We start from the raw sequence: 12961 nt of genomic DNA on the forward strand, positions 1-12961 counted from the left end.
ATGTGTCAGGTTTTACATCTGGCAATACTGCTGCCGCTTAGGAGGTACTTCGAATAAACACTTCACTGTTATTGTGATCCATTCCAAGCACCACACCATTTGTAATTTAAAGTACCACATACCTAACTCTCTCTCTCTCTCTACACGCACGTACGCGTGAGCGTGCGCACACTCACACAGAGGCACGCATGCACATGCATACATATATATGTAATTATATATATATATATATATAAATGTGGGAGACATCAAAGGTCTTTTTTTTCTTTTAATTTAATCTACAGTGAGCCTTCTGTCACCAAAATATGAGCAATTTGTGATCGCAAGGTCAAACATTTGACACTGGACAAAATATTGGACTTCACCCTTTACAGGTACTCTCCCACAAAAAGTATTAGGACATAAAAGAAGATTCAAAATAGAGTCTTTAATCTAAAATGTATTTCACTCTACATTATGAGCAACAATGTATAATCATTTAGGCACATTTTATCCAAAATCTGAAATGTTGTGATTAATGACAATCATCACAACCACTTTAATCTTGTTTATGCCAAAATAATGTATACAAATCAACTGCATTTAACATATGTCATAAATGTTAGGCTAAAATTAACAAAAGCAAACTCATAATACAAATGTAGCATTACCGGTACTGACAAAATATTACCGCTAAATGGGGCAAAGCACTCTAATTTGTAAATATTGCTACAATTTATAATTAAAATATATAAAATACTTTTAACTGTGTAAAAAGAGAAAACAAACTGTAATCTCTCCAATGTATATACTCCTTGTAAGGCACATATGGGAAGGCACATTTTCCTCGAACAGGAAGACAACAGGTCGCTATAATTACCAGTGAATGTTCCTTAATTAGAATAAAGTAAATAATGATAAGAATCCAACTACATACGCCTATGCAAACTAACAATGCATGTAGTAATTATTCAAAGAAACTTCCAATTTTCACATTTCATCCTCTTATAACATACTATTACACAATCTAGCATACTTCAAAATTCATTGAAAAGAAATAGGGCACAAGAATGTTAGTAAGAACAAGGTTAACATTTTCAATGACAAAACAAACCTATGGGCTAGCTAATCTAATATCATCATCAAAAGTAAACCGAAAACAGAGTATGCATATTTTGTGTACAGGTGGTAGTCACAAAGACTTTATAGCAAAAATTAACAAAGACATAAACTTTCCTTAACATTAAAGCCATCAAACTATCCTTTGAAGGAAATTAACAGATTATTTCAACATTTTCATAAAATATAAATGTGTTTTGACAATGCTCAACATTCATAAATCCACTCCTACTATGAAAAATACTATCAAAATACCTTAAAACTCTTATTTCCTACTTCCATAGAGATTCCTATTAAAATATTATCTCATAACCTGTCAAAATTCTAAACAAGCTGATATCAACAATACAAATACATTCAAGCACCAACATTCTACTGGTTCAGGCAATATATCCTACATTTAAACCTAAGATCCTGGACAATCTTCAGGAAGACAATTTCCAGTACATGTTTTCAGGTATGGTCCCAATGTAAGGCACAAGGACTTCTGAGAGAAAGGCACTTCAATACTCAGCACCGTTTTTCTGCCTCGGCCGCCTCACGCTTCACCTCATGCGGTGGAGGTTCGACATTTACAAAATTAATGGGTGTATCATTATCTTTATTCTTGCTAGAAGCTTTGGACCCCTTTTTACGTCCCCCTGTTTTCTTTGGGGCCTCATCTTCACCCTCCAAGTGCTTGTGGATGTGCCTGCTGAGAGCGGTCTTGTGATTAGTGCTGTAGTTACATATGTCACAGAAATAACTGCGTTCTCCTGTGTGCTGTTTCTGATGGATGTACAGCTGTGACTGATATGGGAATATTTTGTCACACTGGTCACACTTTGGTAGCTTATGAAGCCCTACAGTTAAAGGTTTGCCATTGCGCAAAACCAATGCATCCAGTTCAGTGTCTGGGTGTTTTTGCATGCAGTGGATTATAATGTTTGCACGAGCCCACTCCCTATGTCCACAATCCACACAAGAAAATGGAAGGGCTTCAGTGTGGCTCTTCTTCTTGTGTTGCTTCATGTGATAGTTATCTTGGAAGACTTCATCACAAAACTCACACTTAAATTCCCTCTGAGGCATTGTCAGTTCTACATGGTCTACAGTGCCATCAATGCAAACGGTACGCAACAAAATCTTTGGATTTTGGATATCCTTGTGTTTACGGTGGATGTGGTCACGCACAGTCATCTTACTGGTTGCATAGAATGAACACACACTGCAGCCAAAGGGTTTAACACCTGTGTGTGACCGCATATGGACCTTATACTTCCAAGTGTCATGGAACACTTTGAGCAGTCTGGACAGGTTATCACCATCCTGCGTGAAGTCACCGGCTTCTTAGATACTGTGACAATAAGATGAACTTTTGAACCATCTCCATTCCTCAAGGACTCAATATGGGCCTTTGGATGTTTATCTTTGATATGATTAACCAAGTCTGTTTTGTGTGTGGCCTTTAATCCACATGCAGCACACTCAAAGCGTTTGCGCAGAATGTTCCGTCTTTTCTTTCCAGCAGATGAAGTAGTATCATTTGAGGACACACTTCCATCATTACTGTTAAAACTCCCATTGGGATCACTGCTTGACATTCCTTTGTCTTCTGGATCATCTTCAGGTGGAACGGTCTTATCTTCAGTTTTCCTCCTGTTCTTCGGCACATACTTTTGTTTTGGTTCATCTGAATGTACAATAAGATGTACACTGGTCATATGGCGCTGCATGTGTTCACGATAGCTAGTTGAAAAGTTGCAAACATCACATGTGTAGGGCTTCTCACCAGTATGACACCGAACATGACGTTCAAGAGAGTACTTACTGGTGTAAATTCTCTCACACATTGCACATATGAAGCGCATCTTGTTACTGGCATCCCTACCGAGAGCAACTCCGTCTTCCATCATTACTTTTCGTGGAGTATGCTTTGTCATGAGTTCATCCAAGTCCACCTGCACAGCATCCAATGATACAGACTCACTCCGTTCCTTCTTGGTGACATGCTGTTTGATGATATGGCTCTTCAGCTTCTCAGGATCAACAGAATTAAAGCTGCATACACGGCATTCATATCTCTGGTCCTCATGCTCCATCAACATATGCTTGCGTTGGAAGTAACGATTTGGGAACCACTGGTCACAAACCTTACACTTGAATCGCACTGTTTGTTCCTGCAATGACATCAAAATAAAGTTACAACTTAATGGAGGGTATTCTGCCAATGCTCTATATATATATTATATATATATATATATATATATATATATATATATATATATATATATATATATATATATATATATATATTTTTTAGAAAAAGAGCTTGTTTCCTTACTAGAAACTAACTCTCTACCATAGAGACTAAAATAATTACTTCTGCATACAGTAACTTTATATAGGATTAGTTATATGATATCAGACTGACAACAAAACATAGCCTAGAATAGATTGTTATATTATATAATCCTATCCTCATAATCGGAGGAGGGGAATTAATACTAATATTAACAACATTATTCATAAAATTAAAAAAAAATTAGGAATAGGTAATCAAGGAGTAAACAATTATTCAGTAATATAATACATAAATAAAATAATGATTGATAACAATAGTAAAAATAATATATTATTAATACTATCAACACCAATATTCATGACAATAAAATAACTAATGTAAACTAAAAAGTTAAATCTTAAGCTGGTTACAATATAATTGCCTTGCTAGTGGTAGTTAGTTTTACAAATTACTTTGTACTTAAATCTCTAATTTTATTTAATTATAAAAAAGTGGAGATTTCAAAATAAAAGATGTGCATTTTGATTCCTGATGCACTAAATAAAATATTGTCTAGCCTGAAGAGGAGTAGGTGCCACTGGTTGCTGCTACTTACAACCAGCAATGGTAAGGTAAATTAATATATCATGCTTACATAACCCCATTTCTGACTAAGGAGCATTTATAAAATGAAGAAGGAAGCAGGCAGAGGCCAAAACACCCCAGAATAACCCATGAGAGAAGAAAGATCTTGCAATCACTGTAATAAAATCTTCCTTGTCCAAAAGCATCTGCCAAACCAGAGTTCCATTATATGGCAGGTCTTCCATGACCGACCCAGCAAGCTTCCATGATCATGCTACAGGAAGGATCAGGTTCCTGCAATGATGCCATACAAGCACCATTGTCCACAAGAGTTTAAACTATCATGAACACACAAGAGAGTGAAGAAAATTTGTATATATTAACCGAATGTGCAAAACACATCTGATGGGGCCATACCTTCTGCACAGGGCTCTGAGGGGTCAGGATGAAGGTCTCTTTGCTAGGAGAATCGGCAATGCTGAGCACGGGATCTGGGTCGTCCTCCTTGTCAGACCCTGCCAGGTCATCGCTGCCGTCCACATCTGCGATGTATAGTGGATCCGATTCCTCTTCCTCTACGACTGGCTGCTGCTGCTTCTTCTTCTTTGAGGTGGCCGGCTTCTCTTGGGCTGAACCTTTGCCCTTCTTCTCTGGGGTCGATGGCTTCACATTATTATTGTTGTTATTGTTATTGTTGTTGTTGGCAGGAATATCCTTTTCAGCATTGTTGTTATTATTTGTACTCTGTTTGGACTGTCTTGACCTCTTTTTGGGGGATTCTACTGCCTTTGCGTCTTTACTTGCACTCTCCTCCTGGTCTCGTTCCCGCTTTGCCGAGGGCTTGAAGAATCCCCTGATGTTCAGCTGCTTCCGAGGGGAGGAGGATTCTTTCTTTTTACCCCGAGGAGCCATCTTCTAGTCCCTTCTGAAAAATGCATTCAATTAGATCATCTTCTCAATGTAAATGATCTCAAAAGTGGGTAGGAAAAATAACTCTAACAAACAATAATGAAAAATCATACTAGTACAAACTGAATACATTTGAATGAAGTTCATTATGTCAACATAAAATCTAAGTATCCAATATGATGAACTAATATACATTATATTCTACATCACATATAGAAGATAATACAATATAATACAAGCTAAATATGAATCCAAAGAAGACCACTGGAGTGTCTTCGTACTTGGAGGGACAAATAAGCAAGCCTCAACTGTCACATAGGAACCTGAAGGGACAGGTGCCGTTGCAGCAAAATAGCCGCAAAAGTACTGAAGGCACAGCTAGCGGCGAGGGGCCAGACTAAGGGGAGAGGGGCAGGGGCAAAGCCAGGGGCAAAGCAGAGGCGCGGCAGGTGAAAAGGCGGCCGAGGAGGGCGAAGGAGGCTCGGCTGGCGCTACAGGTGCACCGCGTCCGCCCCGGGACCCGCCCCCCTCCCCCTCCCCCGCGGCCTGTAACTCGGGGACAGGCTTTATCTGGGCCTCGTCCGCACTCTAATTCTCGCCTTGGGGTGATTTAAGGGGAGTCCGTCGCCTACAGTGAAGGGCCAGTGGCCAGAGAATAAAGCAATTGGCGCGCAGAAAAGTCCACGGGTCGGCCACCATCGCCTCACAAAAATGGCCGTGTACTCCACGTAGACTATAACGGGAGCGCGATTTAATTTTCAAATTTCCTCGTTCGCTCGCGATTGAACGCTCTTCCGACCCCTGCCGAATGACTTGGGCACCGAGGATAAAGCGGTATACCCATTGGAGAAGGTGGGAACTTAAAACAACAGGCCAAAATGAAGCAACGTTACCTGCCACTGCCTCTCCTCAGCATCAACACAAGCGCACTAAAATGGCCGTGCACTTCGCGTAGAGTCTCCGTCCTCCGTCCAAACTAGTACTTCCCTTGCGCCGTCTATTGCACCCCCATTGCCCCTTGGACTTATCATGTAGTGAACAATGAACTTATTACAGTAGGAACAGGAGATTATAAATGCATGTATTGAATGTTTTTGGATAGGTATGGAATAGTGATCCTGTAGAGTGAAAACAACACAAAAATGGCTGTGCACTCGCGTAGAGTCTTCGTCCTCCGTTCAAACTAGTGCTTCATATATAAACTCTCACCCATATTATTATATCCAATATAGCAAAGAGAGACTAACAGAGCTATAAAAACATATATATTTGAATACAAGTGGGGATAATGAGTCTTTCGAGGAGTTTGCAGAATAGTGATCCCGTAGAGCGAGAGCAACACAAATAATCTGCGCCGCGCATGCGCTCTCGTCAGTTCTTCATCACCCCACCACAATGTCGAAGAGAGGTGCGTTCAGAGTCTTGGGTTTTTATCGAGTTATATATCCGTCATCGAGTGCCTGGATACTGTGCCATGAGTGGAAATGTGAGATTGAAGATGTGAAATATGCATTAGAAACTATTTTGCGCTTGATATTCGCAATATTAATGAGAAACTTGAGATTTGTTTCTACCGGGTGGACAATGTCGCAGTCGTTCTCGAAAGTGTTTTGATAATGTTCATTTTAAAAGAGTGTATATCTCATGGCCATTTGCCTAGAGCTTTATAAGTCGTACATCGTAGAACCATTGCCATACAATAATTAGTTACCCAAAGTAAACTGTTGGCCTATTCCACCGTCTATAAAATTTTGGGAGGTTGAAAAGTGCACATTGTTGGACTCGTGTGGTCTATTTGTCACTAATGGAAAGGCAGTCCTGCAAGAAATTATATACTATTTATATCCTTAGTACCAACACTTGCTTTTTATTTTGTCACGTGTAAGCTAACCAACCTGTCTTTTTCGAGCAAATGCTAGAAATGTAAAATTATATATCGAAGAAATTGTAAGAACCATGTTCAATATCGTGTATGCAGGCCCGCTTTTCCTTGACATTTTATACATAATCAGAAAGATCAAAAACTCATTCTTCCCAAAAAAAATTGACAGGTTTTATATTTGCTTAAGTGCCCTGGTTCAGACTAGCACAGATGTAGGTAACTCTGGTAAATGGCCTGTAAAGCCTCTTATGGAGCTTGGAATAATTAAGCTTTCATCTTTCGTAGAAGGGTGGATTACCTGTAACTCTTGAGAGCATGTCCACACATTGTCCACTGAAGTTCTGAATTTTAAGTTCAATACATACATGGTTTCATGTACTTTCCAAGGAGTCACGCTCGTCAGTTTATTTTTTGAATTTTGGGGTTATAGTTTGCCACCATTATTTTGACAAGAATATTAAAATTTTTAATGCTAGTCAGAGATAGAAACTTCCCATAAGTTTATGGAGTGGGGTAAACAAGGGAGGTTAGGTGGTCAGATTCTTCGTATTTTGTACTTTTCTTGTGCAGATGGTCTTATCTTGCAGAGAGGAACTGCTCTCATGTAAACAAACAAGGTGGGACCTAGGAGGCACACAAGCATGATAGATATACATTACTTTATATAGATATAAAAGGAAGACCTTGTGCTATGTGATATTCAGAATACTTAAGTGTGGCTGATAAGAGACTGCTGCATCATAACCCTTGCCCTGGAGGAAAAACTTCCACGTATCTGAGGAGGATGGAGCTTCACCAGTCATGGCGTCTAGAGACAACTTAAATTATATAATGTAGGGAGCCTTGTGTATCTGAGGCAGGGAATGGGGCAGTAATTTCCCTTAGATTGTAGGGGTCACTTTTCCTCTCATTGGATGCTTGTGACCTACTTTAGATATTTCATATTTTACCTCACAATTCCCCTGGTAACCCTTATATTATTTTCATTTTGCATGTCAGGGGTAGGCTCTGTGTACCCATACATTGAGGCTTGTTTTTCAGAGGGTTAGGAGGGTGGCTCTGGATACTGCTCCCTCCATTAGATATAGTAATCCTTTTGTATAAATGCTGTACCGCTCATTTATCTTTTTATTCAGTCAAGGTAACATTCCTGCCTTCTATATTGTTGAGGATAAGTTTGTTGGATAATGTGGGGTGTCCCTGACATAATTACTGAGAGTGGTATAGTGTGAGAGGAATCTATTGGTACAATACTGTTGATAGGGTGTGAATAGGTATTCTGAACAATTGTTTAAACATTTAGTTCTAAATAACAATAATCTACACTAATATAAATCCTAGCACAAGAAAAAAAAAAATTGGTTGCTGAAATCTTCATCTGGGTGTTCTGCATGCACACTCTCAAATTTGTGTGGAAAGAGACATATCAGGTAGAGTGAGTGATAGGTCCCAAAGTGCTTGTAAACAAAATTCATGAAAACAAGTATAAAAAAAGAAGATATTACATGTGTCCAACAGACGTTCATCATGCATGGGAGTCTCAACAATGTAAATCTATACCATAGACATCATTTAGATAGTTGAAGTTCTATCATATTATGGAACACATTTGACTTTAGGTGCTGGGAAATTGAATTGGAAGGTTGGTATTTTTATTATAGAAGTGCTGACTTATGAGTGGCTGCCACATTTAGCAGTACCATTTAGAATTACTACCTTTATTGTTGCTATACTTCATAATTTTGTCTACACAAAATATACCTAATGCAATGCATTTTCACTAGACTTATTATGGATGTGCAACTTGTATAGAATTATTGGAAACTCTATGAAACATAATTGCCATATTGTGCAATATACAGAACCATATCAAGCAATACTAGCTTGCTGACTTCAGTAGCTTTAGAGCTTTTAAAGTATGGTAAGATAGTTTGGACTGACTCCTTATTTGATAAATTACCAGAAAGGCTCATAAACCCTATTTAAAAAAATATATACATGGTGGTTTGTCACCCAATATTAAGCAGGGATTGCAGACTACAGCACTGCATAATGCAAGAACTATGTTTTTGATAAGTGATTGTTGGCCTGCTGTGCTCTGATTAGCTTTGTTCGACTATTTTTATGGTCCAAAAGATTATTCTAATCTTAATTAAATTTATTGACTAGGAATAGTTGATTAATAGAAGGTTAAATTCATCACTTCCAATATGATTTAATGTAGAGAATGTTTGATTTGGATATAGTAGTCAGCATGGATGTTGTATGTTTGTAATGTTTTTAAATTTTAAGTGCAATTTGAGTATTCCTAATGTTTAACATCTTGCACAGGACGTGGAGGTACCGCGGGAGGAAAGTTCCGCATTTCTGTGGGACTCCCTGTCGGGGCAGTCATGAACTGCGCTGACAATACAGGTATGTTTTTCAATCTAATATGTTATTGAGGGATTGGTCAAGTTTGTGCTTTTACAATCAAATAATAGAATTCATTAAGAAGTTCTGGTTGCATTGTGGTGTGGACAATATTTTAAACTTTTTAAACCTGAGGTATTTAAACTCATACGAAATTGTTTCATGGTCTGTCTTGAATTTCAGGAGCCAAGAACTTGTACATCATCTCCGTATCTGGTATTAGGGGTCGTCTCAACCGTCTGCCAGCTGCTGCTGTAGGTGATATTGTTGCTGCCACTGTCAAGAAGGGAAAGCCTGAATTGAGGAAGAAAGGTAAAAAAATATATATTCAAAAGAGGACCACATGAGCCAATTGCATGACCTTTTGTGGTGTGGCAAAGGAAAACAAACCTGCTCCATCTGTGTTTGGTAAAATAGAGCTTGGGATGGTTCTTGTAGATGATAGTGCCAGGGATGTCTAAGCTCTATCTTGCCAGAATGCCCATGGAGTTTGTTTGCTTTTCCTGGAGCACAAAGCAGACTCGCCACATCGGTAAGATTGGCCATGGAAATGTATATCCATGGACTTGGATGAGTAGTTGTGGTCTTGCTGTTACTTTCAACAAACTTCACATTTGTATTAGTGTGTTCAAGACACTTAATGTAATTTTTTTTGAAACGGTCTTGTTCTAGACATGTACCTGAACCTAATGTTATATTTTTAGATATGCTTACTGTATAGAAGTATGATGGAAAGGGAAATATATATCTTGGTTTTCTCTTAATTTGTCTGAGAATTATTACCAAAACATGCTAAATAAAACCCATCTTTCCACAGTGCATCCTGCAGTAGTAGTCAGGCAGAGGAAACCATACCGTAGGAAGGATGGTGTCTTCATATACTTTGAAGATAATGCGGGAGTTATAGTAAATAATAAAGGAGAAATGAAAGGTATGTATTGAATTTTTGGTGGATGTTTTCTCTTAATTGTAATATCTATACAGCTTTAAACTTTTTTTTGGTAGGTGATCCAGACTTGGATACTGAAACCAAAAAGTAATTAAATGCTAGTATTAATTTCTTTAGATGAAATTTGAGAAGCCTGTAAGCTATAGAAAAGTAAATTAGGGGAGTTGTATGTAGTAAAACAGTTTTATTCATTTACACTTCTATATTATAAGGCATCATTCTTTCATATTTTTGATAGGTGATATTGAATATTATTGCTAATGCATAGTGATTGGTCATGTAACTTGATTTTATATTATTCATGTTGTTAAGTGGGAGGGAAACTTGTATATATACATGTTTTTTTTTTAAAGAACTTTGATCATTTAACTTTTTGAATATTTCTGAAAATGTTATATATAATATCAGATCAGTTTTTATTCTGTAGGCATGAATATGCTAATTTTTAATGATTTCATAGTATGTCTGCAAAAGTTTGAGAATTTGTCTATTAGTCTTTAACTTTTTACTTTTCTTCCAGGCTCGGCCATCACTGGTCCAGTAGCAAAGGAGTGTGCTGATCTGTGGCCAAGGATTGCCTCCAATGCTGGCTCTATTGCCTAAGAAATAAAGGAAGTAAAAAAAAAAATTTTTTTATTTTTTTATTAACCTTCACAATTGTTTTTACCAAGAAAATAATGCAAGAGAAAATACATTTTGTGTAAAACGGAATTAATTGCAGACATTACTGTAAAATAATGTTAAATGAAGAATTGTTGGTCAAGAGATTGTATTTTGTGTGATACAAAATCATGATAATTACTTTTAAATACTACTAAGTGAAAAATCGGAGAGTTTTTGTATTGCACAGAAATTTAATATGCAGTATATCTTTTGCTGCACTCCGGCACTCTCCGTGGATAGGAACTGGGGACCCTACCACGTACTCACTCCAAGAGCATCACAACATGAAAACTACAATTAAGTATCATGCTGTGACCACGGCGGTTCAAACATGAACCTACCGTTAAAAAAAAAAAAATTTGCAGCAGGAATTTCGTAGAGATCTTGCATATCTTGTTTTGTCCAATTGATGCAAATGTAGCTCCAGACTAGTAAATTAGTGTAAGCAAAGATAACTGAGGTAGCTTTGATTGTTGGTCAGAACTGTTACCTGCTCTCAGTATATAAATATAAAGCAGCCTGATTGGTTTAGAATCTGAATTATAAGAAACGGCTCAACAGATAACCACAGGATGCTATACAACTTCTGGCATGGGATGTGTGTACATATTATACTCAGTGTTTAGTTTCTTTACACATAGATGGCTCCACAAGCATTGGTATTGATTACATTAGGAAAGGTGAAATTGGGTGAGGTCACAAAGGTCTACTAATTGGCTCTTGTATAGCTAAGCACTTCTGGAGCCACTTTCCCAGCATAGGTGGGTTAAATGCTCAGAGCATAGATAAGCATAGATAAGTTGATTTTGCTTAACTTAATTGACTCCAGAAAGGAATAGGATGCAAACCATTAACCACAGTAAAGTTATGATATTCTTAAAGAGAAAGTCAAAGTATTTAATGCACAAATGTTCACATTCAGTATCTACAAAATAAAGTATAGCTCAAGGCCAAGGCCATATCACAGTAGTACTTTGTAAATTTTTGCATATCATAAATTTAAGGTCTGCTGCATGCATGTCAAGTGTTTCTTCTGTGAAAAAGGTAGCAACTTTTTATTTGATTAAACTCTTTGATCTTGTGCTACAGAGGATCGATACAACCGTTAAAAGTTCATGTGAATACGACCTATTAAATGTATTTTTACTATATAGTACTCTACATATGAAATGTATTATGAGGATGCTTGTGTGATCCCTGGAACCCAGTTTGTTTATAGGATTACTACTTCTCAACCAGTCAAATAGGGTTGGACCTTTTGGATGAGGAAAGGTACAGAAATGCAAAACTGGACTGGTAAAAGTGCATATGACAGAGCCTTTGTGGTGTCCACACAAGTAGGCACACAGACTGCTGACCATGTGCCTTGCTTTGTAAACTGAACAGATGGGCAGTTCCTCGTCAGCAGGATTTGGCCACTTTTAAGGACATGTTTTTGTATCCACACGAGATCGGTTTTCATGACTTAGTTATATGCCTGCCAGTGTTCACCAGCATGGACACTGCCCTTCATGTGGATTTGGCTTTCAGTTCAAACTGTATTAATGAAATCCAGAGTTTGAATTGAAAGTGCAATTATCATGTCTATATGGCATTGTTACCAAGTTCCTTGTTAATCTAGCAACTGGTGGCGTTGTTTAGCTACTAACAAAAGCATAACATGATTGCATTCATGTGGGATTGTGCAGAGACAATGATAGAATGTCATAGAATCCATTTGTTTCAATTCTGCTATTTTCACATGATCAGGCATGTCTAGCATGCATTATGGCTCATCCACTTGTTAATGCTTGTGCACTTTTGTATTAGATTTTTATTATTGCTATTGTCTTATTATAATTTACCCCCCAATCCCTTGCCCGTTGTTGTCGTGGGGGGGGCTTAGGAGGCGGAGAGTAGGGGACCCTGAGGGGTGGACTGTTTTTATCCCCAACATAACCCAGGCTTACCATGGCCAGTAATGAAAACATATCCCCACTATTAGGGGCAATGAGGCTTGCCCCTTTATCAAATAGCCCCAATGATGTAAACCCACCCGATTCCCTGTCCCCAGGCTCTCCTTTGACCACGGCTCCGAACACTGCAATAACTACCCCCTCATCAATGCCTACTAGTACAGTAGCCAACAATCAACCCTTAAGGAACATTTCCTCTCTTCCAGCATGCTCAACCTCCAAACACCATCCTCCCTTATTAATAC

At 38.1% G+C, this 12961-nt stretch overlaps 1 protein-coding gene, 1 long non-coding RNA gene and 1 pseudogene across 3 annotated transcripts; 2 read left to right on the forward strand and 1 right to left on the reverse strand.

Annotated features, from left to right (window-relative positions):
• Positions 1-412: 412 nt before the first annotated feature.
• LOC119571568 lies at positions 413-5899 on the reverse strand (annotated as a pseudogene). The gene is made up of 3 exons (XR_005228611.1): positions 5749-5899; positions 4364-4871; positions 413-3257 (listed from the first exon to the last, which is right to left on the reverse strand). The product of XR_005228611.1 is annotated as a zinc finger protein 26-like (transcript).
• Positions 5900-6109: 210 nt separating this feature from the next.
• Positions 6110-10730, forward strand: LOC119571569 (60S ribosomal protein L23-like). The gene is made up of 5 exons (XM_037918817.1): positions 6110-6263; positions 9069-9152; positions 9333-9461; positions 9967-10080; positions 10619-10730. Exons 1-5 carry the CDS (start codon positions 6251-6253, stop codon positions 10699-10701), a joined length of 423 nt encoding a protein of 140 aa, XP_037774745.1. The 5' UTR covers positions 6110-6250; the 3' UTR covers positions 10702-10730.
• On the forward strand, positions 6348-8231 carry LOC119571570. The gene is made up of 2 exons (XR_005228612.1): positions 6348-6571; positions 8079-8231. It is a non-coding gene; the product is annotated as an uncharacterized LOC119571570 (long non-coding RNA).
• Positions 10731-12961: the final 2231 nt, after the last annotated feature.

Source organism: Penaeus monodon, unplaced genomic scaffold, assembly GCF_015228065.2.
Source record: "Penaeus monodon isolate SGIC_2016 unplaced genomic scaffold, NSTDA_Pmon_1 PmonScaffold_6919, whole genome shotgun sequence".
Classification (NCBI taxonomy): Eukaryota; Metazoa; Arthropoda; class Malacostraca; order Decapoda; family Penaeidae; genus Penaeus; species Penaeus monodon.